Source organism: Cynara cardunculus (genome assembly GCF_001531365.2).
Source record: "Cynara cardunculus var. scolymus isolate 2C chromosome LG 17, CcrdV1, whole genome shotgun sequence".
In the NCBI taxonomy this organism is placed as follows: domain Eukaryota; kingdom Viridiplantae; phylum Streptophyta; class Magnoliopsida; order Asterales; family Asteraceae; genus Cynara; species Cynara cardunculus.
The window spans coordinates 5,250,193-5,273,706 of NC_037544.1; the positions used below are offsets into that span (position 1 = coordinate 5,250,193).

At 37.5% G+C, this 23,514-nt stretch overlaps 3 protein-coding genes across 5 annotated transcripts; 2 read left to right on the forward strand and 1 right to left on the reverse strand.

Annotated features, from left to right (window-relative positions):
• The first annotated feature begins 520 nt into the window (after positions 1-520).
• Positions 521-16,203, forward strand: LOC112500171 (autophagy-related protein 2). Of its 2 annotated transcripts, XM_025103511.1 has the most exons (13): positions 521-968; positions 2,033-3,126; positions 5,022-5,170; positions 7,538-7,713; positions 7,822-10,992; positions 11,082-11,194; positions 11,335-11,533; positions 11,826-11,939; positions 13,132-13,239; positions 13,331-13,463; positions 13,890-14,095; positions 15,140-15,336; positions 15,711-16,203. In XM_025103511.1, exons 1-13 carry the CDS (start codon positions 765-767, stop codon positions 15,778-15,780), a joined length of 5,934 nt encoding a protein of 1,977 aa, XP_024959279.1. In that variant the 5' UTR covers positions 521-764; the 3' UTR covers positions 15,781-16,203. The 2 variants fall into 2 exon arrangements, 1 of the variants encoding a protein (XP_024959279.1); XR_003067337.1 differs by lacking the exons at positions 13,890-14,095; positions 15,140-15,336; positions 15,711-16,203 and having other exon boundaries at positions 13,110-13,239; positions 13,331-13,422.
• A 1,186-nt stretch (positions 16,204-17,389) lies between these two features.
• LOC112500236 (pentatricopeptide repeat-containing protein At2g15690, mitochondrial) lies at positions 17,390-19,684 on the forward strand. Of its 2 annotated transcripts, none has more exons than XM_025103627.1 (2): positions 17,390-17,783; positions 17,860-19,684. In XM_025103627.1, the coding sequence occupies exons 1-2, from the start codon at positions 17,453-17,455 to the stop codon at positions 19,353-19,355; spliced, it is 1,827 nt and encodes a 608-aa protein (XP_024959395.1). In that variant the 5' UTR covers positions 17,390-17,452; the 3' UTR covers positions 19,356-19,684. The 2 variants fall into 2 exon arrangements, with proteins under 2 accessions (XP_024959395.1, XP_024959394.1); XM_025103626.1 differs by having other exon boundaries at positions 17,390-17,751; positions 17,828-19,684.
• A 106-nt stretch (positions 19,685-19,790) lies between these two features.
• Positions 19,791-22,757, reverse strand: LOC112500237 (protein disulfide-isomerase SCO2). Its single transcript, XM_025103628.1, has 3 exons — positions 22,218-22,757; positions 21,134-21,260; positions 19,791-20,021 (listed from the first exon to the last, which is right to left on the reverse strand). The coding sequence occupies exons 1-3, from the start codon at positions 22,647-22,649 to the stop codon at positions 19,939-19,941; spliced, it is 642 nt and encodes a 213-aa protein (XP_024959396.1). The 5' UTR covers positions 22,650-22,757; the 3' UTR covers positions 19,791-19,938.
• Between the last annotated feature and the right edge of the window lie 757 nt (positions 22,758-23,514).

Below are 23,514 nucleotides of genomic sequence, written 5' to 3' on the forward strand. Positions count from 1 at the left end.
TAATTCATTTTTTAATTATAATAAAATTTAGGTTTAATAACGAAACGATTTATTTTTGATTTAATAATATAATTTTTTATAAAGATAATAATAAAGTATTATGTTATAACACAGTGATTATCATAATTATATTTTAGATTTTTTATATTTAAAATGAAATGTTTATCCAATATTTGATTATGTTTATCTGTAACTAGTTATACAGATTCAAGCATGAAACTTTAATAAGTTGTACTTATTCATCATTTACGTGTAATCTTGAATTTTAAGTAATATGCATCAATAAACAATATTTCATGCATAAAAAATAGTTTTTAAGAGTTTTTGTCAAATATTTCATAATATAGTATAGATATAGATATAGATGAACGGAAAAGAAAGAAAAAAGCATTTACATTTCTACTTTGATGCAACTTTCTATGTTTTTCTAAAAGACAAAAGCTACATAATTGAGGGACTGTTTTTGTAAATATTTAAATATCTGATAGATAATGCGTAAAAGATTCCAAGCAAGTCTCCGAAAGAAACATGGAAGTTTGAGAGTATTTTTCCTAATCAAATCAAATCAAAATCCATAAATCTGTTTGTTTACTTGTACATCAACACAATCATTATACGTTCATCTCAATCTTTCTCCTCCTTCCTGCTTGGATGGACGCTAAAGCTTCCGCCTTTCTCAATCGCGACCCACTTCCCAATTCCGCAAACACCTTAAAAAACCCTAATTCTTTCACACAAACCCTAAAGATTTGATCTCTTCCAACATGTTTTCTTGGAACTTCGCCAAGTCGGCGGAGGCCGTCTTCTCTCGGTTGGCCGTAAAGAAGATTTGCAAGTTCTTGTTGAAGAAGAAATTGGGGCAACTTATTCTTGGCGACATCGATCTTAATCAGCTTGATGTTCAGCTTAGCAACGGCACAATTCAGCTATCTGATTTGGCACTTAACGTCGACTTTATAAATCAGAAGGTCTGATTCCTCTTTGTTTTACGTTTTTTTTTTTTTTTAATTCTAATTCGTATTATTGTGTTCAAGAAGTAGAGTTTAAACTGATATTCAAGGGTAATTGGAAGTTTGTTGGTAGTTTATCAATCATATATCCATTAGTAAATAATTTATTATATCTAATAAGAGCGTTAGAGTTGGATTGTGATAAGAGATTGATAGGACATATGTTTAATCTTTGAGCTGTTAATGTTGGAATTTAAATTACGTTGGTTGTTTATGATTTGAATAGACTTGAAGAAGGGTGAGCGGCATGGAGAAAATATGAACCATAAATTAAAGTAACATGTGAGCCAATCTCCTGAATAAATTATGAACCATGAATTAAACAACATGCCATATTTCATATATTGCATTCAACGTTAACCGGCTGGAAAATTGTCAATATAGTGATAAACAGGAGGTCCAAAATGTAGCTGTTCACTGCCCCAACTGCCAAGGACCTAAAGGAACACAGGAACATGAATTAACTCTGTTACACATAATCATCTTCTTTGTACTAAATGTTATATCTTATTCCTTGCCATCCCATTCAATTGTTTAAACATGATGTTCTCCATCATCACCACCAATTGCTATTTGTACCTTATTCCCCTAGCACTTATGCTGAGCTCTTGTCTTGTGTGAAAATTGGCCATCTTGTCTCAACTGTAGGACAAAATTGCCAAGTACCTAATCATACAACCTAAAACAAACCAAAAGCGCAAATCCTATTATAGCCAAATGTAGACTCAGAAGCAATAAGTACATATAACCATTCTGTAACGTCAACTGGTCCATGTGGAGAGCCTTTTGAAAATGATGCAAAGTGGCTGGCCTTTTCACTGGCTGTGTCACTGGATATGCAACATATTCTTTATGCATCTTTTCGTGTCATGTGTTTTGTCTTGATGCATGATTTAATAGTCAAAATGGTTTCTGATTCAATATAGCTGTAGCTGCAGTAACGACTGTTGTAAAATGTTAGTGTTGTACAATGTTTAGTGTGTCATACTTACACGTATACCGGTTTACGCCTGTGTTTTCAGTTTGGCGAAGCAGCTATTTTGGTTTTGAAAGAAGGATCCATTGGTTCTCTAACAGTTAAACTTCCATGGAAGGGTAGAAATTGTGAAGTCGAGGTGGAAGAACTTGAGATTGTACTTGCCCCTGGTGGGAAGAGAAGTTCTCAAGTTGGTAATGAAGCTTCTACTTCAGGTCAAGATGGTAATAGCTATAGCAGTCATGACTTGGTGACACCCAAATGTGAAGTGGTTGACAGTACCACAACTGCTTCTGTGGATATTCATGAAGGAGTTAAAACAATTGCTAAGATGGTTAAATGGTTGCTTACAAGCTTTCATGTGAAAATTAAAAAACTAATTGTTGCTCTGGATCTGCCCTTAGAAGACCCGGAGGAAAAAGGGCATTGCAAGACCTTGGTTTTGCGGTTTGGTGAAGTGGAATGTGGAACAGGAATTTCTGGAGATGTCAACCTTGATTGTCAGGGGACAGTTGACGATTTTCTTGGGCTAAGCCGACTAACAAATTTTGTGAAATTTGATGGAGCAGTACTTGAGTTTCTTCGGCTAGATGGTAATTGCAATGAATCAGCATTTCCATGTGTGCCAGGAGAAACTTTGGGTGAACAGTTTTCAGGATGTTCATCAAGTGCTACAACCCCAGTCCTTACAGGAGAAAAAGGGGGATTTTCAGGGACCATTAAATTAAGTATACCATGGAATAATGGTTCCTTAGATATCCGCAAACTGGATGCTGATGTTTATGTTGATCCTCTAGAATTAAGATTACAGCCTAGTTCATTGAAAAGCTTAATGTATTTTGTGCATGTTTTTGAGGAACTGGACAAAGATCACAAGAGTTTTATGCATAGCAAAGCAACGGAATCTGTATACTACAATGCATCATCCCATGGTTATTCATCAACCTCGGGTTCTTTTGAGTTTTCTTCAGATAAACTCTCTCAGAAACCTGAAACCTTTGTTGAATCATATTCTTCAATCGGAAAAGATACAGCTTTGGATGCCTTGCTGCGAGGGTCACATCTAATATCAGACTGGATGACTTCCCCCATCAGCAGTAACCAGGACAAAAAAACTGAAGAATCAGATTTTGGGGCCAGGTTGATATATGCTTTCATCTTGATATTTCTTTTCCTGGCAAAAGTATTTTCTAATTGCCATGTGTGGTCTTTATGTGCTAAAACCTTATACACTCAAGTCTCTTAATATATCCATGCATTCACACACATATGTAATATATATACATATATATGGAGTCGGGTTCGTACGAGAATGATACGTATTTAAGAAAATAAGAGAATTAATGTGGACCATACATTTCATTAAACAAGACCTTAAATAATTAATTCTAAAAATAAGTAAAGAAGGGCATAAAGGTAATTTAGTTATATATAAGTTATTTAAGGCATGCATTTAAGATTCTATTTTTACCATATTTATGATTTTAATATGATTTAGTTTTTTTAAATATTTTATATTTAATACATTTAAATTAAGCATATTTAATTTTCATTTAGAGAATCATTTTTTTATTTAAAGCAATATTTATAAAGAATCACAACTTTCGCTAAAATCACATGTGATTCACAATTAATTGATATTTTTTCAAAATGTTTTCCTAATCATATGCGAGTTAAAGCTTGAAAAACAGTGATTCAAATTAAACCTTGAAGAAAAAAAATAATGAAAACAGAATCATATGTGATGTGTAGCAAAACACATTTAAAATGTATAAGATCACATGTAATTCAAAACATAATTCATAATTTACACATATCATGTGTAATGTTGTAGATAATCAATATCACATATGATACATTGACGAAACTTGGTGATTCTTCTTTTTGAAAAAAAAGAGTCGATTAATTGTGGATATCACATATTATGTTTGATGAAAATTGTAAAAAATTCTTAAATAAACTATTTCAATAAAAATAAATATTTTAAATGAAAAACTAAATCACACTTATTTTAATTGTTGTGAAAAATAAAAAATAAAAAAATAAAAAATTAATCATGCTTGAATCACAAAGCTATAAATAATCATGAATAAATACGTTATTAAATGTATTAAATGACCTTTATAGAAATAAATGAATTTCCATATATAATTTGTATACACTAAATGACACATATGCCTTTTTGGATGATTTTTTAGAAGTTCTATTTAAGGCATAATTCAAATAAATGATTGGTCCAGAATTATTCTCTTATTTCCTTAAATACGTGTCATTCTCGTATGAACCTCCCTCTCTCTCTCTATATATATATATATATGTATATATAAGTATATTCTTTGGAGTCATAGTTGTACTGAGCTACACCAATACTGCATTTTTTCTGCTGTTCATGACCCCCTTGTCACATGGATTCTTCTGTATTTGGAATTCCTTAGCTGCATCATGATCTGCTATTCATAGTTGAAGGCACTTGTGGCATGAGCAGTTAACGGAACATATATGACACTATGTCCTTGATGCTTGTAGAAGATAGAACTGAACTATGCCTGATTGTGGCAGAGAAGGGTTGTGTTATCAATATTAGTAATTGGACTACATCTAGGATTAATAGTAATGTATTTGACCACCTCTCTATTATATATGCCTCCTAGTGACTGATCTTGTCAATGGCTTTATCTCGCCTACATGCATCTGATTGAAACTGTATTGTAGTATGTAAGTTCTTTTAGTTTTCCGCATGACATCTTTAAGAACAGAGTGATATTATTTACTTTGGCTTTGCTACCTTTCTTCTTTTGAACAAGCAACATTAAGTTTTTATGAAGTTGGATGGATTTACCTCTTGTTGTTATGATGTCAATGCAAGGGAATTTTCCAGAGTTAATCATCTGTTGCTTGTCCTTATTGGAGCTCCTAAATAGGATCTGTTTGGCATGGAGAATGTGACTACCAAGTCAAAAACCAATCTCACTACAACATGATTATATATGATAGCTGTAACTTGTGCTAATGTATATCTGCTCCATTTTTGGCAGCGTGGATCAATTCTTTGAATGCTTTGATGAATTGAGAAGTTCACAATCTGCATTGGGGAACAGTGGGATGTGGAACTGGACATGTTCCGTGTTCAGTGCGATAACTGCTGCATCCAACCTTGCTTCTGGATCTCTTCATATCCCCTCTGGTATGTGCTTGATGCTTCACCAATTATGTGATATCTAAAAGATGTGCTAATTCAACAATCCCATAAAAAAATGGAACTGTAAAATAAAGAAGTTCGTCCCATAATTTAGACAAAACTAGTGAGTTCTAATTTCTGTTCATAAACAAGGTTGCTACATAGCATTCTTTTGTATATATTATTCTTGTAATAGGCATCGGTTAGGAGGATGGAGACTGTCACGGTTGAGAAGGAGAGGAGGTGAGGCAGACCGAGGAAGGACGTGGGATGAGCAGCTCAGGTTGGACATGGAGGCATTAGTACTTTCCGAGGGCATGATCTTAGATAGGAGTTCTTGGTGGTGGCTGATTAGGGGAGTTGATTACATGTTGAGTGGGTTGGGCGGATGGTTGAGTGTCTTTAGATAGGTTGAATCAGAGATAATGATAGTAGTTCAGTAAACAATGGTTGGCATCAGTATGGTAGTCGGTGATACCGTATAATCACGACTGATAAGCATTTCTATCTGTGAGGCTGGGGGTCAAGTCTTGCAAGAGACATGTATGTGTTTATTGTGTGGGTTTATCAATTGATGTGGGAAAAAGAAAATCTTTTGTAACTGTAGAATCTGGAAGGAGTTCTTGGGGATGCAGGACTAGGGTAGTAGATTTGAGGTAGGGACCTGTAGCTGGAGTGGGTTGGAAGATGGGAGTTTGGGAGCTCTGAGGGTCGGACGGGGGAGGTTTAGGAAACTGTTAGTTAGGGTATCAGAGGCCTGCGTCAGATGGAGGGTGTGTGTGTGTTTTCGTACCATTTATATGTTCTCTTTGTCCTTTTTCCCTTCTTTTTCTGCTGCCTAATAAGTTCTAGTCTTTACTATTCTTCTTGTCCTTGTATTTTTCTTTTTGCTCACACTTTTGCACAAGGCGGGGGTCGTTATGGAAAAACCGCTTTAGAAAAACCGCTTTACCCTTTCAGGTAGAAGTCAGGACTGCGTATATCCCACCCATCCAAGACGCTGCTTTCGAGTGGGAAATACTAGGTTGAGTTTGGTATGATTTAATCTATGTAGAAACAGAATCAATTGTATGAATGTAAAAAACGTGTTGGTTTGAACATTGCTTTGTCACTGCTTTGTTCATGCATGAGAACCTATCAGTTGAGAGCTTACTGATTACCATGGTCACATTAGGTTGGGCAAGTACCTCTAGTGACCATTTAGGGGAGGGCAGGATGGTTTGGCCCTTTTCTTCTTACCATGGTCATTTATGTGATTTCTGGTGAGGAAATTATTGCATGAGTTTTGCTCTACCCTTTCTTATTTGTTGGGCCGGTTGTGGGGACATAATCCCTTCAAATTCTGGTTCCAGCCCGTCATGCTCGACCCCGTGTACGAAAGATTTCTTCGAAATTAAAGCAAAGTCTTGGCTCGCTCTCATTGGGAGGCTGTTCAACTAGACTGACGAAGTTGAGTATTGAGCAGTTTGCAAAGGGGACCCTAGTTTAAGGAGAGGAAAGCTCAATGCGCCCCACTCCTAGATCTTCACGGCACCTCCTCCACCATAGTGTGAGCTGGGAGCAGCTCCGAACAGCGAGGCCTAAGATAGGGCGTTCATCAAGCCTTCTTTAAGTCGGAGTGTAGCGAAGTGATTCTCCTAAGAGTGAAAGTGGAASAAGAGCTGTCGGGATAGTTGCCTGCATCTCCTTAACAGTAGAGAGAGCTATTTCTCACAAGTGAGATGTCATCCTGGTTCTTGTGCCTTGTCATTCCAAGTTTCCAACCAAGTCTCATATTAGGTATTGAATGAAGCACTTCAATATTTTGACTTGGAAACATACTATCACTATTTGTCCTCTCACAATCAAAACAAGGATTGATCTTCGAAATCAAACTGAACACAGTTATTGAAAACCCCAGCTTGTGACCATCATCTTTCAGAGTCTTATGATCTTATCATATATCACCACCACCATATTTCTTTTAGCATCCACCAATAAACATCAAACTTTTAGGTTGCCACTTCACTGGAACTGGAACAGACCATGCTTGGTGCATAAAAGAATATACATCGATGATCACCATCAACATTTAACAGTACCCTTCGAACATGAAGTATCAAGTCTTGCTCTTTTTGTTATATGTACTATGAAGCTTCAAACTGATAATTTGCAAGTCAGCCATTCATTAATTTTATTAGAATTCTGGATCAAGTTTGGGTTCATAAATGATAAATGGGCCTGCACTTGTCCTTGGTCGACTCCTGTTTCATGTGGCCAAATTCATTAACACTTGTTTTGACTCTATCATAGTTGAAAATTGTTGCTGTTTTATCCTTATCTTTTTGAGTAAGTATATATATATTTGTGATTCATTTTCGCCTTGTCATGCAGAGCAGAAACATGTCGAAACCAGTCTCAAGGCAAGGATCACACAGATTGTAGTCCTGTTTTCCTTTGTGGATGAAGACCAGAAGCCTTCTTGTGCTGCAAGAGGCTGTAAGATAGACAACACTTCATTAATCCACTATATAAATGCAGATTTTCATGAGATGCAGCTTGTCTTGCAGGTAATGGTTGTGCATATAGGCTTTTATTTTCAGATCAAAATTTTCTTCAAACTTTGCCACATCACAATCTTGCGTCCATACTGAGTTTAAATTTTGTAAGGTCAACAGGTCTGTCCTCGAGATTCTAATTTTGAAGCAACAGTCGAGCATATTGAGGTAGCTGATCATTTCAGCAATGCATCTGATGCTGCTTTGCATCGTCAAAAGGAAAATGTGAATGTTCAGGGTTTATTTATCAGAAATAAGCAAGCTGCAGTTGAAGGTGCTTGTCCTCTCTCGGGTTTGCTGGGTCAAGGTGCTGTATGGGATAATACCACGTCAAATGTCTCATCTAATATGCATTCTAGCTCCCATTCAAGATATCAGAGAGGTATCTACAGGGATGACGTGGTGAAGGTCTTGCTACTCAGAACTTCTGGCGTCACTCGATGCCAGTATGTTGCACCTTCTGTTTCCCCAGATATCAAGTCAGGGCTTAAATCTTTTTCAGTAAAGCTGCCACCATTGGTTTTCTGGGTAAACTTTAATCTGATAACCACAGTGTTGAATCTTGTTAAAGGAATCGAGAACTCCCTTCCAATATCTGGCAGAAGGGACCTTTCTGCTTCTGTGGATGGTAATAGCAGGTCATTGTCTCAAGGGGACATTGGAAAGGGTTCATGTCCACAATTTATGACTTCACCTAAAGAAACTCTAAGAGGCAATATTTCTCTTCTGGATGCACGAATAGTACTATGTTTTCCATGTCAGAAGAGTGAAGGTTGTAAGGGTTACTTTTCCTGGAATGAGTTTATTGTTGTTGATCTGTCTTCTCCATTGGCTCTAAGAGAGGGGAAGGTTCAAAACAGTCATCCTTCTTCAGTTCCAGTTCCCAGGGAGAGGTTTCGTGTGACACCCTCACACTCCTTGCATTTGAGCATGGGAAATATTGCAGTCTACTTTGTTTCATCAGCTTCTAGAGATGGCACCAACAACTGTAGAATGCAGAAGCTCAAATTTTGTGCTGAGAGAGTTTTGTCTGTATCTGATAAAGCAGGGCATCCATCTGTAATCAGTATGCTATGGCAAGAAAATGCTGTTACTGGTCCTTGGATAACAAAGAGAGCCAAGGTTCTTGCTACTTCAGATGGCACCACTAGTAGGAATAAATCCACAGGGAAAGGCCATGGGCTTGCCTTTGTAACTACCACTAAGGATACGGAAGACTTCAGTTCTCAGACACAAGATGAAATAATTTGGAGCTCTTCATTTTTCCTGCATGCACATCTATCTCCTATAACCATCAATGTGGACAGTTGTTTATATCAAAACCTACATGATCTTTTGCATCAAGTGATTGATTGCTTCTCAAGCATAGCCTCTGATCCAGTTGCCACTACGGAAAAACATTCACCATCTCAATCATCAATCTTTGTGGAATGTGATCTTGTGGAGATTTCTGTCAGCGTAGCTGCAATAGAGGACATCAAAGGCCCAACTCAGAATGAACTTCCAGGCTCTTGGTGTAATTTGAAACTGAAGGTTGGCAAGTTTGAGTTGCTAATTGTATCTAATACAGGGGGAATTTTGGGTGCCAACTTCCTCTGGTTGGCCCATGGTGAGGGAGATCTGCGAGGTTCCACTTCAGGAGTTCCTGATAGAGAGTTTATTCTTATCTCATGTGACAACTCTACCAGGGGACGTGGGAATGGTGAAGGTTCAAATATATTGTCTTCTAGGTTTCCAGGGTCTGATATCATACACATGTGGGATCCAGATAGTTCTGTGAGCCAAGTATCTATAAATATTAGATGTGCTACTATTGTTGCTGTAGGTGGTCGTTTGGATTGGTTTGAAACTATCACATCGTTCTTCAGTCGGGCTTCAAGTGACCAAGTAGGTGATAGTTTTCCGGAGAAAGAAGATGTTCGGAACGATACCAGTCGTGGGTCTTCTTTTGTTCTAAACTTGATTGATATTGGTCTGAGTTATGAACCATATTCAAGTAACATGGTAGCTCAAGTAGATTCTTGTCTAGAATCTAGTTTTGTCTATGATGATGGTAAAAAGAGTGAACAATGTGTTGCTGGTCTTTTAGCAGCATCTAATTTGAAACTCTCAAATGTTTCAGTGGCTACATCTGTCGAGATGGATTATGAAATCAAAGCCCATGATGTAGGTCTACTGCTCTGTGAAGTATCCGGGCTCAAGAATCTCGGTGGATCTTACAATGAGCAAAATCTTCAGAAGAGTGGCTATGTAAAAGTTGCTGAAGGAACACACATTGAAGCGGTTTTAAGAACGAATTGTAAGAACGGCCATGCATGGGAAGTAGAATGTTCCGAGTCCCACATTGTTCTGGATGCATGCCAGGATTCTGCCTCTGGACTTGTTCGTTTTGCTGCTCAAATCCAACGGATTTTTGCCCCTGATGTTGAAGAATCGATTGTGCATTTGCAGACTAGGTGGGATAACGTCCAGTTGGCACAAGAGAGTTGCAAAAGCAGAAGCTCAAATAACCATTCTACTTCATCAAGTTCTCAGGTGCATGGTTTAAGTTCTGACACAAAGGGGGAATCTTATACAATCAACTTGATGGATGAAATATCTGAAGGAGCGTTTAACTTGGATGGAGGCAGTGATGGTCATCTTGAAGCACATGCCTTTAGCACTGACGACCATGAATGTGGGTCGCACAAGCGATCTGTTAAAGTGCCAGTTCCAGTATATGGATTGGAAGATAATGGAACCTGGCCCTCACATGCTAGCCTTCCAGAGTTCATAGAAGGGTACTTCTTATCTGACTTGCGCCCGTTATCTGAACCATCTTTGAACAACCAATTGCAGAAAGAGAGTCTCAGCGGAAAATCTACAACTCTAAAGGAGTCTGATGCTCAAGTCGGAAGTGGATGGTATGGGGATTCACTGTTAAGGATTGTTGAAGACCATGTTTTGGATATTGGGGAAATAACCAATTCCAAACAACTTATCGAAAGCGAGGCTTCTGTCACACAGACTGCGAATGTAGGGTGCAGAAAAGTTAAGGGTCGTGTGCTTCTGAAAAATATCGATGTGAGGTGGACGCTCTATGCTGGTTCTGACTGGCAATATACAAAGGGAAATGGTCAGCATGTGAGTACTGGCGCAAGTGATAAAGATGCTTGTTTAGAGTTTGCACTGTCGAAGATGGGCCTTCAATGTGACATATACCCTGATGGTGAAATATGTATTTCTAAGCTTTCGCTCTCGGTTGAGGATTTTTCTCTTAATGATGTCAGCAAGGGTGCACCATGGAGAAAGGTACTTTTCAGCCAGCGGAAAGTTATCTGGCTTATATACGTCTACTGTGTTTGAGAACTGATATTTTTCTTAAAATCTTCTTGTGATAGGTTCTCGGTTGTTATCAGTCAAAAGATTGTCCACGAGAATCCCGTTCTAGAGCATTGAAGGTAGATCTAGAATCCGTTAGACCACATCCTTCAACTCCTCTTGAGGAGTATCGGTAAGTTTTAGAGTTCTATTTGTTTCGTTGGTATTGTAATAATAACTGTTGTATTTTAAGCTCAATAACAATCCACTTGTTTTCTAGTACCTTAGCTATTTTTCTTATTGCTCTCTATCTTCTAACATCTGCTGTTTCAGGTTACAAGTTGCGTTGCTTCCTATGCGTTTGCATCTTCACCAAAGGCAACTTGAATTCCTAATCAGCTTCTTTGGTGGAAAGAGCTCATCTACTGATAATCATCTTCAGGATACGGGTGAATTGGATACGCCACAGAGGAATGCCATCGACTTAGGAAGCCATAGCATAACAGAGGAGGCATTACTTCCCTATTTCCAGGCAAGTATATCTCTATATGTTTCGACAAAGTTAGTTTAAGTAATTTCTGAACAATTTAATCGCCACATGTGACTTGTGCCGGAAAAAGCCTATCACTTTCACATTGAGGAATTTAATATACAGCACAATGAAATTCTCTCATGTCAATGTGATTAAATTGCTGCTTAGTAATTTTTTTCCATTGGTTGTTTTTAACCAGTTTTCAGTGTTCATTAGCCTGAAAGTTCTATCTTATTGGCTGGTTTTATTGCTTATATTTCTCATGCTTGGCTGTTGGCTATTTTTGTTTCAGAAGTTTAGCATATCACCTTTTGTTGTTCGGATAGACTACATTCCTTCTCGTGTTGACTTAGCTGCATTAGGGCACGGGAAATATGTGGAACTTGTTAATCTATTTCAGTGGAAGGTAATATTCTTGATTTCTATCATCTAGTTTAAAAGTTACCTGACAGATATATGGCTTCCTGTCCCTTTAATTTTTCTTACTCAGAAATAGATACAAATAATTATTTCCTGTACGGATTTTTAAGTTAATAATAGTTAGGGCCTGTTTGTCAGCAGCTTAATGAGCTTAATGAGACTCACATCTTATTCGGTCAGGCGTCAGCTATACATAGGTCTGTAAACGAACCGAACGAACACGAACGGAGGCTTGTTCATGTTCGTTCGTTTAACTTAACGGAACAAACGAACAAACACGAACGGTAAACGAACGAAAATCTTTGTGTTCGTGTTCGTTCGTTTAGAAATCAGGTATGTTCGTGTTCGTTTATGTTCGTTCATTAACATGCTAAACGAACGTAAACGAACGAACATAAACGAACGGACTAAACGAACATAAACGAACGGGCTAAACGAACATAAACGAATATTATTTGAATTCAAAGTATATAATCAAAAGATTATATATTAAATTCAATATATAAACGAACATAAACGAACGAATATAAACGAACGTAAACGAACGGTAAATGAACGAACGTTCACGAACATAAATGAACGAACGTAAACGAACGGTAAATAAACGAACGGTAAATGAACGAACGTTCACGAACATAAATGAACGAACGAGACTCTTGTTCATGTTCGTTCGTTTAACTAAACGAACAAAAAATTTTGTTCATGTTCGTTCATTTATTAAATAAACGAACTTCCCGCCGAACGGTTCACGAACGGTTCGCTGAACATTCGGTTCGTTTACAGCCCTAGCTATACATGATGTTTGATAGTGGCTTAATGATATAGAAAGTGGCATATTCAATAAGCTTCTAGGGGGAGCTTTATGCAGAAAGCCAAAAAAATTTCCCAAACCTGCCCCTCCAATTAAAAGAAATGCTCTACTTGATGAAAAGTCTTCCCAAACAAAAACCTTCCCGATCTATACAGACAGATTAATCCACACAGACATCTTTATCCATACAAGACTTGATGGAAAACCAACCAAACATCCCCTTTAGTCTTGTCATATTATATGCATATTTCTATATTTACGAGTTAACTCCATCTATATTCTTATTTGACATGCATAAATCTGTAAAAATTGCGTTAGTATTATACAACTGATTTAAACGATTAGCCATTTCATACTTCCTTTTCAGGGGGTCGAGTTACAACTGAAACATGTTCAAGCTGTTGGTGTTTATGGTTGGGGTAATGTAGGTGAGACAATAGTTGGCGAGTGGTTGGAAGATATTTCTCAGAATCAGGTTTGCGTCAGCATTACTTGTTTATTATGGTTATACATATATGCACCTATAGTATGGCAGATACATGAATGCATCTTTGTACGTTTTACAGATCCATAAACTATTGAAAGGTCTTCCTCCTGTTCGGTCATTGGTCGCCGTTGGTTCTAGTGCGGCAAAGTTAGTTTCTCTACCTGTGAAGAGCTACAAGAAAGATCGTAGAATAGTCAAGGGAATGCAAAGAGGTAATGAATGCATGAAAGCAAATGTTATTTTGTTTATTCAATATTTTTCTGTGAACACCAAATCATCTAGAAGCAAGTGATGTCAAATATCTCGGTGCCGGAAAGTTGAAGATATTATTATTTTTCAATATCTAAATTTTTGAGCCACCTTCATTTGCAAGCAATTTTGTCTTGGTTTGATATTATTACTAGCCATGGTGCAGTATAGTACCGATTGTGCATAGGATACATATCTCTTAATGGTGCTATTCATTTACACCATCTATCTTCATTCTCCATTTCATGGGTCCCATCTCAATCCCTGCACATCTAGTTAAACGCATAGTTTTAGTTTCAGTTTTTGCCAAAAGGAACTTAAATAAGACAATCTATACGTTTGTAGACAGAAATTTATTCTGGTGTTATTTTGGTCATAATGTCCATCAGGTACAATTGCATTCTTGAGGAGTGTCTCACTTGAGGCTATTGGACTTGGAGCACATTTGGCGGCAGGGGCACATGCCATCCTCCTCCAAGCAGAAGACATAATTTCAACCAGTCCTCCAACCTCTGTGCCAAGGCCTATACAAAGCAGAGGGAATCCTAATGTAAGATCTGGTCAGCCCAAAGATGCTAGGCAAGGAATACAACAGGTACTCAATCAACGTTTCTTTCAAATTCTGCATTGCACAACCTTACACAGTGAACTATAAAGAATAACTAGTGTTCATAACATATTTGGGAGTTTTCTGATGTGTGCCTAAAAGGAGATAATAAAAACAACCAAGTATGAGAGAACTTGAGAAGCAATAGAGAAGTTAGAATAATCTGGATAGCAGAACAGAGATGGAGCATATCTTCGTACTCGGAATAGCATTACAAGTTGCTTTTTGTAGTCAGATAAATGCTATCTTTTTTTACTTTTCAGAAGTAGCAAGTGTTAAATTAAGAAAAATAGGAAAAAAAATTGAATCATGGAGTCATCATCAATGACATCTCTTACTGTATGAATTATCTGGATCCAACCAAAGGGCCATTGGCTTAGCAGTACCCGGTAACCCACCTTCTTGGAGGTCAGGGGTTCAAGTCTCACCGAAGGTGATAAGTTTGTGCGAGTTTAAATTGCCGTATATGAATATGATATACTTAAAAAATGAATTGATCAACCATGTAAAATTTTGGAAACTCTAATCAGCAATGCCTCTGATAGGAGTTCCTGGAGACGCAAGATTAGGGTAGGAGACCAGGGATGGGGATCTGTAGCTAGCGTAGATAGGAGGAAGGGATATTGAGAGAGAGAGAAGTGAGCAGGTAGTTAGGCCTCCAGGTTTTAAGTTTGACCAAGCGTGTGTAGCTCTTCTTACCTTGGTTATGTTTTCTTGTACATGCTTCTGTTTGATTGATTGTATGTTTTTTTATTACTTCTGACTCTTTTTTTCAAAATTTAGACTACTTTTGAATGTTCTTATTTTCTATTTCCACCACACTTTGCACCAAGCTAGGTGTCTTCCCAGAAACAGCCCGCTTTACTTACTGGACTAGAGGTCAGGTTTGCATACATTCCCGACCCCACCTTCGGGTAGGTGGGATAAACTGCATTTGTTTAGTTTGGTTTGGTTTTGGTTTACGAAACGTAATGGTTGTGGGAACATTTTTATTTGTTTTTTGCATCTTCCATAACATGATGTATGTGACAGGCTTTTGAAACCATGACCGATGGTCTAGGAAAGTCCGCATCCGCTTTAGTCCAAACTCCCCTTAAAAAGTACCAGCGTGGGGCTGGTGTAGGATCAGCATTGGCCACTGCTGTTCAGGCAGCCCCTGGAGCTGCAATTGCTCCTGCGTCTGCTGCTGCTCGAGCTATGCACTCTGCTCTTCTTGGCGTCAGAAATAGGTCAGCGTCTATCCTTCTGTGTTTGTGTATATATATATATATATCCACGTTCATGCTCTACTTCATTTATTACAATAATAACAGGTGAAAGTACAAATGAGAACCATAAATATTTTGAGAACCAATATATGCACATATACCACCATCAAAATACGTATCTGTCAATCAGTATATTCATCAATGTATATACACTGTATGCATTAGTGCATATACTCGCTGAAATTCATATAATGCATATACAGGTTCTCACGGTTTTCAAAATAATCATAGTATTCATGGTTTTCATTTGACCCTTCCCTTACAGTAACAATCCTTTGGTTAATGAAAAATTGAGATCTAAAGCCATATATAACATTACGTGATGATATTCGCAGCCTTGATCCAGAGCACAAGAAAGATTCGATGGATAAATACCTAGGCACAACTCAATCTCGGCCTCTTTAGTTCACATCTCCAACTCCATTAGCAAGAAAGATGAGCAGTAATTTTGCTCGCGGGACCAATTGGGATGTCATGACTCACTGCAAAAGTGCTCTCGTGTGAATTTACTCGAGTGCCCTTGTCTGCGGTGGAGATTGTCCCAGTCATGGTTGGTGCAAAGAGTCATTTATTAGGTTTGATTTGTACATAGATAGGTATGAAATTCAATTTATGGGAAGATGATAGGATTTGAATTTGAATTTGAAACTGAAATGTGTATATATGAAATGGTTGTTAACTATTGTTCTTGAGGTGAGCTTTGTAAAATTGTAATTCTAGTGGGGGTGGTTTTTTTGTAGGTATTATGTGTTCATAATCTGTATTTCCTGAAACCTGAAGTTGTATAAAATTCCACATTATTTTATTGTACACAACTTATGAAGTGAACTCTGTGTACCTCTTTAAGTTTGCATTTGGGACTCTATCGAAGTGTACTTTTCAATTCTACCCTTGACCTTGATTATGAGATGGAGAATCTTTCTATTATCAAGGGTATAATTGTCATTTTGTTAATTATATATTGTGTGTGATTTTGTCATTGTTGGTTTCTGTTGTGGACATTTATTTTGGGACAGAGGATCGTTGGTTTCAAGAAACTGAAACAATTTTTCTCCAATTTGTTGAGGAATGTTTCATTAGATCAATATCTAGTAATGGTCCATTCTATTACAATCGCAAGTTTTCGGTATTCTAGTCAATGAACATATCTTGTAAGGAGTTCATGACTTTTAACCTGATCTTTCTATAAAACAAGTAGTAACGTAACAAATACCATTTGTCAACCCTACATTAGGATGAAACTGTTTGTAACATTGAACAAATCGGTTTCTAACTGTGACTGTTTATACCTTTAGGATAATTGGTTTCTAATTGCGACTGTTTATACCCTTGGGTTATCTATTGATCCATACAATCCTTGATCTGATTCATGATAATTTTATTGTCGTTGCCTCTTACACTCCAAATTTGACAACTATTCGTAATAATACTTTTACTGTGGATATATTGTTTCAAAACAAAAAGAGTTGTATATTGACAATAGAAAAAGAAGATGAAAATCACAAGGGTGGTGCCTGATTGGTTTGAACTTGGCTCCAAAGGTCAAAAGTACCAGGAGGTCCCATGTTCAAATCCAAGGAGGAATAAAAATCCCCTTGTGGCTACGGAGGTTCAAATGCGGTGACTTCGGGCTATCTGCAATGCAGGTGGTCGTCCTGGGATTAGTTGGCTCGCATAGCAGGTTGGATCCAGGTTAATAAAAATAAAAGATGAACAATTTTTATAATAGAAACCACAAAATGTTGCAATCGTTAAGAGAAGTATTGGTTGGTGCCCTTAAGAAAAAGGTTTTGGATTTGATTCAGAAGTGCATTTCAGTCGTTAATCCAAGTCCCACAAGATCAAAATTGTATAAAAATGATTGTTTTGGGCTAATAATGGCAATGAAAGAAAGTTCGTGGACTAAACCTTAAATGACAAATAGTACAGGGATGATTCTTGTAGTTTTATACCCGACCCATTTAGTGGTCCGTGCCTCCGTGGGCGTGAGCCCAAGTTGTTCTAATTCAATTTCGTCTCTCTCCTTCAGAGCATTCTTCACGTTAGGGTTTAACGAGTGAACTCAAAAGCCACAACAATGGCGTCTCTAATGGCGATACGCAGAGCCAGTCTTGCTTCTTCATTCAAGGTAACTTCTTTACGCTCTCCTGATTCCATTTTCAACCGTAACACTCTTAGAGCTCTCACCACATCGGCAGCCCCAAATAGCTTTGATTTACCCCCGAAAGATCAGACCAACCCTAACCAATGGAACCTACAACACAATCATCAACAAGGGAACCTAAATCAGTGGGATAACCGGAATCAGGGATACCCGCAACGTGATAACCCACAGAATTATCCACCAAATGCTGCGCAACAAAACTATCACCAGGAGAACCCTAATCAGCGTCAGAATTATCCCCCAAATGCAGGTCAACAAAACTATCACCAGGAGAACCCTAATCAGCGNGAACCCTAATCAGCGTCAGAATTATCCCCCAAATGCAGGTCAACAAAACTATCACCAGGAGAACCCTAATCAGCGTCAGAATTATCCCCCAAATGTGGGTCAGCAAAACTATCACCAGGAGTACCCTAATCAGCGTCAGAATTACCCCTTAAATGCGGGGCAGCAAAACCTTTATCAGGAGAACCCTAATCAGCGTCAAAATTATCCCCCAAATGCAGGGAGGCAAAACTTTTACCCGACGAACCCTAATCAGCGTCAGAATTATCCCCCACAAGCCCCGATTCAGAGACCAAATTTTCAGCAACAGCACCCTTCTAGTTATTCGCCCCAGAACCCTATTCCTAGTGAACCCCATTCACGCCAAAACCCTAGTGATTTGAGTGTGCGTGCTACTAATCATGCTTCCGGTGTGAAAGCTGATTTGTTGAGCATATGCAAGGAGGGGAAGCTTAAGGAAGCCATTGATTTGATGGGCCAGGGTGAACTTGCAGATGCAGAGTGCTTTAGTGCTCTATTTGGGTTATGTGGGAAATCCAAGAAGCTTGAGGAAGCTAAGAAAGTGCATGATTACTTCTTGAGATCAAGTTATAGGGGTGATATTCAATTGAATCACAAGATAATCGATATGTATAGCAAGTGTGGAAGTATGGTAGATGCTAAAAGAGTGTTCGATCATATGCCTGAAAGAAGTATGGAAACTTGGCATTTGATGATAAATGGGTATGCGGCAAATGGTTTAGGAGATGATGGGTTGGAAATGTTTGAGCAGATGAGGAACCTCGGTTTGCAGCCAAATGAAGAAACCTTTCTTGCTGTTTTAGAATCTTGTGCTGGTGCTGACGCCATTGAAGAAGGGTTTATACATTTTGAAGCAATGCAGAATGAGTACGGAATCTCTCCCAAAATCGAACACTATTTGGGGCTTTTATCTGTTTTTGGGAAACCTGGACACCTTGCTCAAGCTTTGGAGTACATTGAGAAACTTCCATTCGAACCCACATCAGAAGTATGGGAAGCTTTAATGAACTACGCCCGAATCCATGGCGACATTGATCTCGAGGACAGGGCAGAGGAGATCCTGATTGGTCTTGATCCATCAAAAGCGGACCCCAAGAAAATCCCGACACCACTTCCTAAGAAATTCACCGCCATCAACATGCTGGAGGGTAAAAACAGGGTGGATGAGTTTCGGAACCCTACGCTCTACAAAGATGAAGAAAAGATTAGGGCTGCAACGAAGGAACAAAGCTATGTACCGGATACCAGATTCGTTCTTCATGACATTGATCAAGAAGCTAAAGAACAGGCATTGCTCTATCATAGTGAACGGTTAGCAATTGCATATGGGCTGATATCGACTCCAGCAAGAACACCGCTGAGGATCATAAAGAATCTTCGTGTTTGTGGGGACTGTCACAACGCCATCAAGATTATGTCGAGGATTGTGGGTCGGGAACTAATCGTGAGAGATAATAAAAGGTTTCATCATTTCAAAGATGGAAAATGTTCTTGTGGGGATTACTGGTGAAAGGTGGAAACATATTTGAAAGTGATCTACTACTACTACTACTATTACTAATAACACCAGGTTCTTCTTGTGGGTTTGGTGTTAAGATCATATATGTGGTTATGGTAGGAAAGAAAGAATGGTTCTTGGAGAGATAATGGGAATGGGTTGGTATTATTGTGGGTATAATAGGGATGTCCATCTACATCTACATCTACATCTACATCTACTGCATACACTTGATCAATGTCAATGGTTAATTTTGTTCAATAACCTACATGATGCTGGACTCAGTAACCAACTTTGTATTTGATTGGCTATATCTATTAAGTTAGTGATATCATTTATGTTCTTTTCACCAAGTTTTGGATATAAAAAGTTAATTTAGGTGGTCTTATGGAAGTTGCCAAATTAACCAAATTCCATTCAGCCATTTGACATCATAACACACATCAAGATCAAAACCCTATTAACTTTATTCTTGTCATCATAAGTTTTGTATCACTATGTTTTCTACATAATCTGAAGGTAACCCAGGTCTTTTCTTCTTCATGTTTTACAATAAATAAGCCGAAGATGAATAATGAATCAAGAATATGCAGAATCAAGAAGCCCAAGGTGATTTTCCATTATCCAGATCCTCCATTACATCGATATCTTTGCGTGCTGTGATCTTCTGGACGTAACCTGTAATCCACATTCATAATGTTTCGATTAAACTAAGATTAGATGTTATCAAGATTTCTCAATTGTGACTACAAAAGGAACAGAGGATACTTTTTCATCAAAAAAACTAGTACATTACGCACAACACATTTAAAGATCACAATCTACACCTTTCTTATTTACAATTCAGACTCCATTGTTTCTCTTTACTACTTGCCTGCCTATACATAAACCACCTGATGCCAACCCCAAGATGACACACTGAAAATGCTATCTAGGTTACAGACCCCATGCTGGAAACCCTTTGAAGACAAGGCCAAATACAGTTGCTTCTTATTTGTTTGGAGAAATTCAACAGCAGGCGTATCTCATCACTGGTATTTTTAATAGTTATATTACAACACGGGTTCAAATCATGGATGAGTTGCAACCAAAGGGTCATTGGTCCTGCATTACCTGGGTTACACACATTTCCCTCTATATATATCATATGCTTCAAAAATAAGTGGTTGGGTTGCACTTGAAAGGGATGGAAGGAAGAACACAAGAACTTTGAAGGGTTTGTAAGAAAGGCCCTGTTTGTATTACTTGAAAGTTTATTGGATGGCTTAGAAATGAGATGACTCACTTATTTTAGAGTCTTGGAACATCCTAGACTACAACACTCTAGATACAAGAGCGGCATACAATCTACAAAAGGTCCTACCTTCTACAAGTCTCAAGACCACACTAGATCATTTAGACAATATTACTCGGATCATGAAAATGTTGGAACATCTTTAAGAATGCTGCAAGTCCCTAGACAATGTGCCACTTCAAGTGTTTTTCCCAAGATACGTATGGAAGATGATGACAACTAAAAAGCTTGAATATTTTGAAGATGTAAGATCTCTACTTTAACTCAAACTATTCACTACCAAGGTCATACAAAGCTCTCCAATTTTTCAAGAATTTGAACATAGGAAGAGAAACTTTTTCTTCCAAGAATTCTATATTATATGCTCTAGACCTATTTTATAGAATTTCTAGATTCACTGCCTGTGGTATGAAGCCAATACTATGTTCATTGGAGCATAAGCTTTTATCATAGAACAATACTGAAGAAATAAATTAGAATAGCAACAACATTATACCTATCCCTTGGCATGGTATGCACTTGCAGGCAACTTCCTTTCCCCTTTTGTTGTAATAACTGACGTATCCTGATCCTTGACAACTCCGACATTTTCCGGTCCATTCATAAACTACTTCGTTACAATCCTATATAAAAAGTTGCGCAAAATTAGTACCAAGCGAAGCTTCACACACACACACACACACACACACTTGTTATCTTTTCCACCAACAGTTAGTCAAACCTAAGCAAGCTCCAACCATTTGGAATGCCAATTTGATGCTGACTTGGTTACATGTTTAACAAAATTATTCTATTTGTATTGCTCCCTCCATCCTAAAAGATGAGTTTTGCTTCTTTCATATCAAACAGATTACTTCTGAAATTCAGGAAGGCCATGAATTCTAAAGCTATACAACTACTGATGATAACCATGTTAAACTCTAACTACACTTTCAACAAATAAAGTGTTGGTCAAAGATTAGTCACAAAACCTAAACGAGTGAATACCATTTAATAACCATTGTATTTGGCTCGGATTGTCAACCAACTATTATATTTTCAAGAATTACAAAAAGCAAAACATTGTAGTCAGCAAGAAAGAATGCAAGAAAACGAAGAAAAATCAACAAGTATGATCACCATTTTGGAGCATTCTTATCCAATACAGTGATTTTCCCTTTTCATATTTAGAAAGCAAAATAGTTGGTTAACATGTCAAGCAAACCACAACAATTATAAATGCTATTTAGTCACATCTGCCTATCATTGTTATGCCAAAAGTAATAAGTTAGTAAATTCAAAAGTATCTTTACGCTAGAAAGGAGATATGACTTGTTATGAAGTTAAATATAGTAGCAATCTTTTAGCACAAAGTTTAAATCCCATAACTGTGTTGGATTTGAAAATCAAGGGATTTGACATCAATAATCAAAAAGTAGCTCTTTGATTGGGATACCAATGGAAGAACCATCTAACAGAATCATAGAGAAAGGTATGGATACACAAAAATGGCACAATTCTTGTCCATATCAAGTATCATCAAATGCAACAACATGGTTGAGAATAGAAGCTTAACATCTTATCAGAAACACAAACCAAACCTCAATCATAGGATCGCACCGTAACCTCCGATCGATCACATCAGGAGACACAGGTGACGTATCAGGATATGTCATCGGGAGCGGCAGAGGATCATCATCATCAGTCAAGTAACTCTCACGGTCACGCGACCATCTCTCCTTTGCATTAACCTTGGTAGTATTGGTATTGTTATCGTTACCAAAGTTACGAGTACGCTTCTTCTCCACGGCCGCCGGAGCACCAACGGAGCCGTTGCCGTTGAGTTTTCCAGAAGCGGAGTCAGCTACGGCGGAATAAGTGAACGACCAATTGAGGTTATCGGAGGCAGCGCGGGTGCGGAGGAGGGTAGCGGGAGGTGTTAGGTAGGGAAGAGCAAATAATGGGGGTTTGGTGAAGATGGAATTGGGGTTTATCGGCAACATCCAATTAGATAATGAGATGCAAGCAAGCATGTAATGGAAATGGTGGTTTGTGTGATTGATTAGGCTGAGCGGGAGAAGATTGGACGGCTGAGCAGTGGCCAACGTGGCGGAGAGAAGCGGTGGTGGTGGCGGCGTCGGTGAAGGACCCGGATAGCGAAATGAAGCGGGTTATATTGGAAGGAAAAACATGATCCGAATTGGGATAAAAACCTCCGGTTTGACGCACATTAAAAACCTTTAATCGCTATATTTTTTAAATATATATAATATTATTTGTAAATTTCAATAATCAGTCGTTGTTTCAATTTATTTATATCCTTGGTTGTTATCTTTATTTATGTCTATATTATCTATACTATCTTATAAATTATTTGACTAAAACTCTTAAAAACTCTTAAAATTCTTAAACTCTTCCTATATCTAAATTCGTGTAACTAACTGCAGATAAAACAATCAAATACAGGATAAACATCTCATTTTAAATATAAAAAATTTAAAATATAATCATTAAATTCTAACAGAATACTTATTATTATCTTTGTAAAATTTATAATATTAAACCAAAAATAAATTATTTTATTATTAAACTTAAATTAAATTATATATAAAAAAAATATTCTATATTATAAATCATTTGACAAAAACTCTTAAAAACCAATTTTTATGCGTAAAGTACTGTTTATTAATGCATATTACTTAAAACTCAAGATTACAAGTAAATTGTGCGTAGGTACAACTTATTAAAGCTTCATATATGAATTCGTGTAATTAACTGCAGATAAACACAATCAAATACAGGATAAACATCTTATTTTAAATATAAAAAATCTAAAATATAATTAGGATAATCATTGAGTTCTAAGAGAATACTTAATTATTATCTTTATAAAATGTT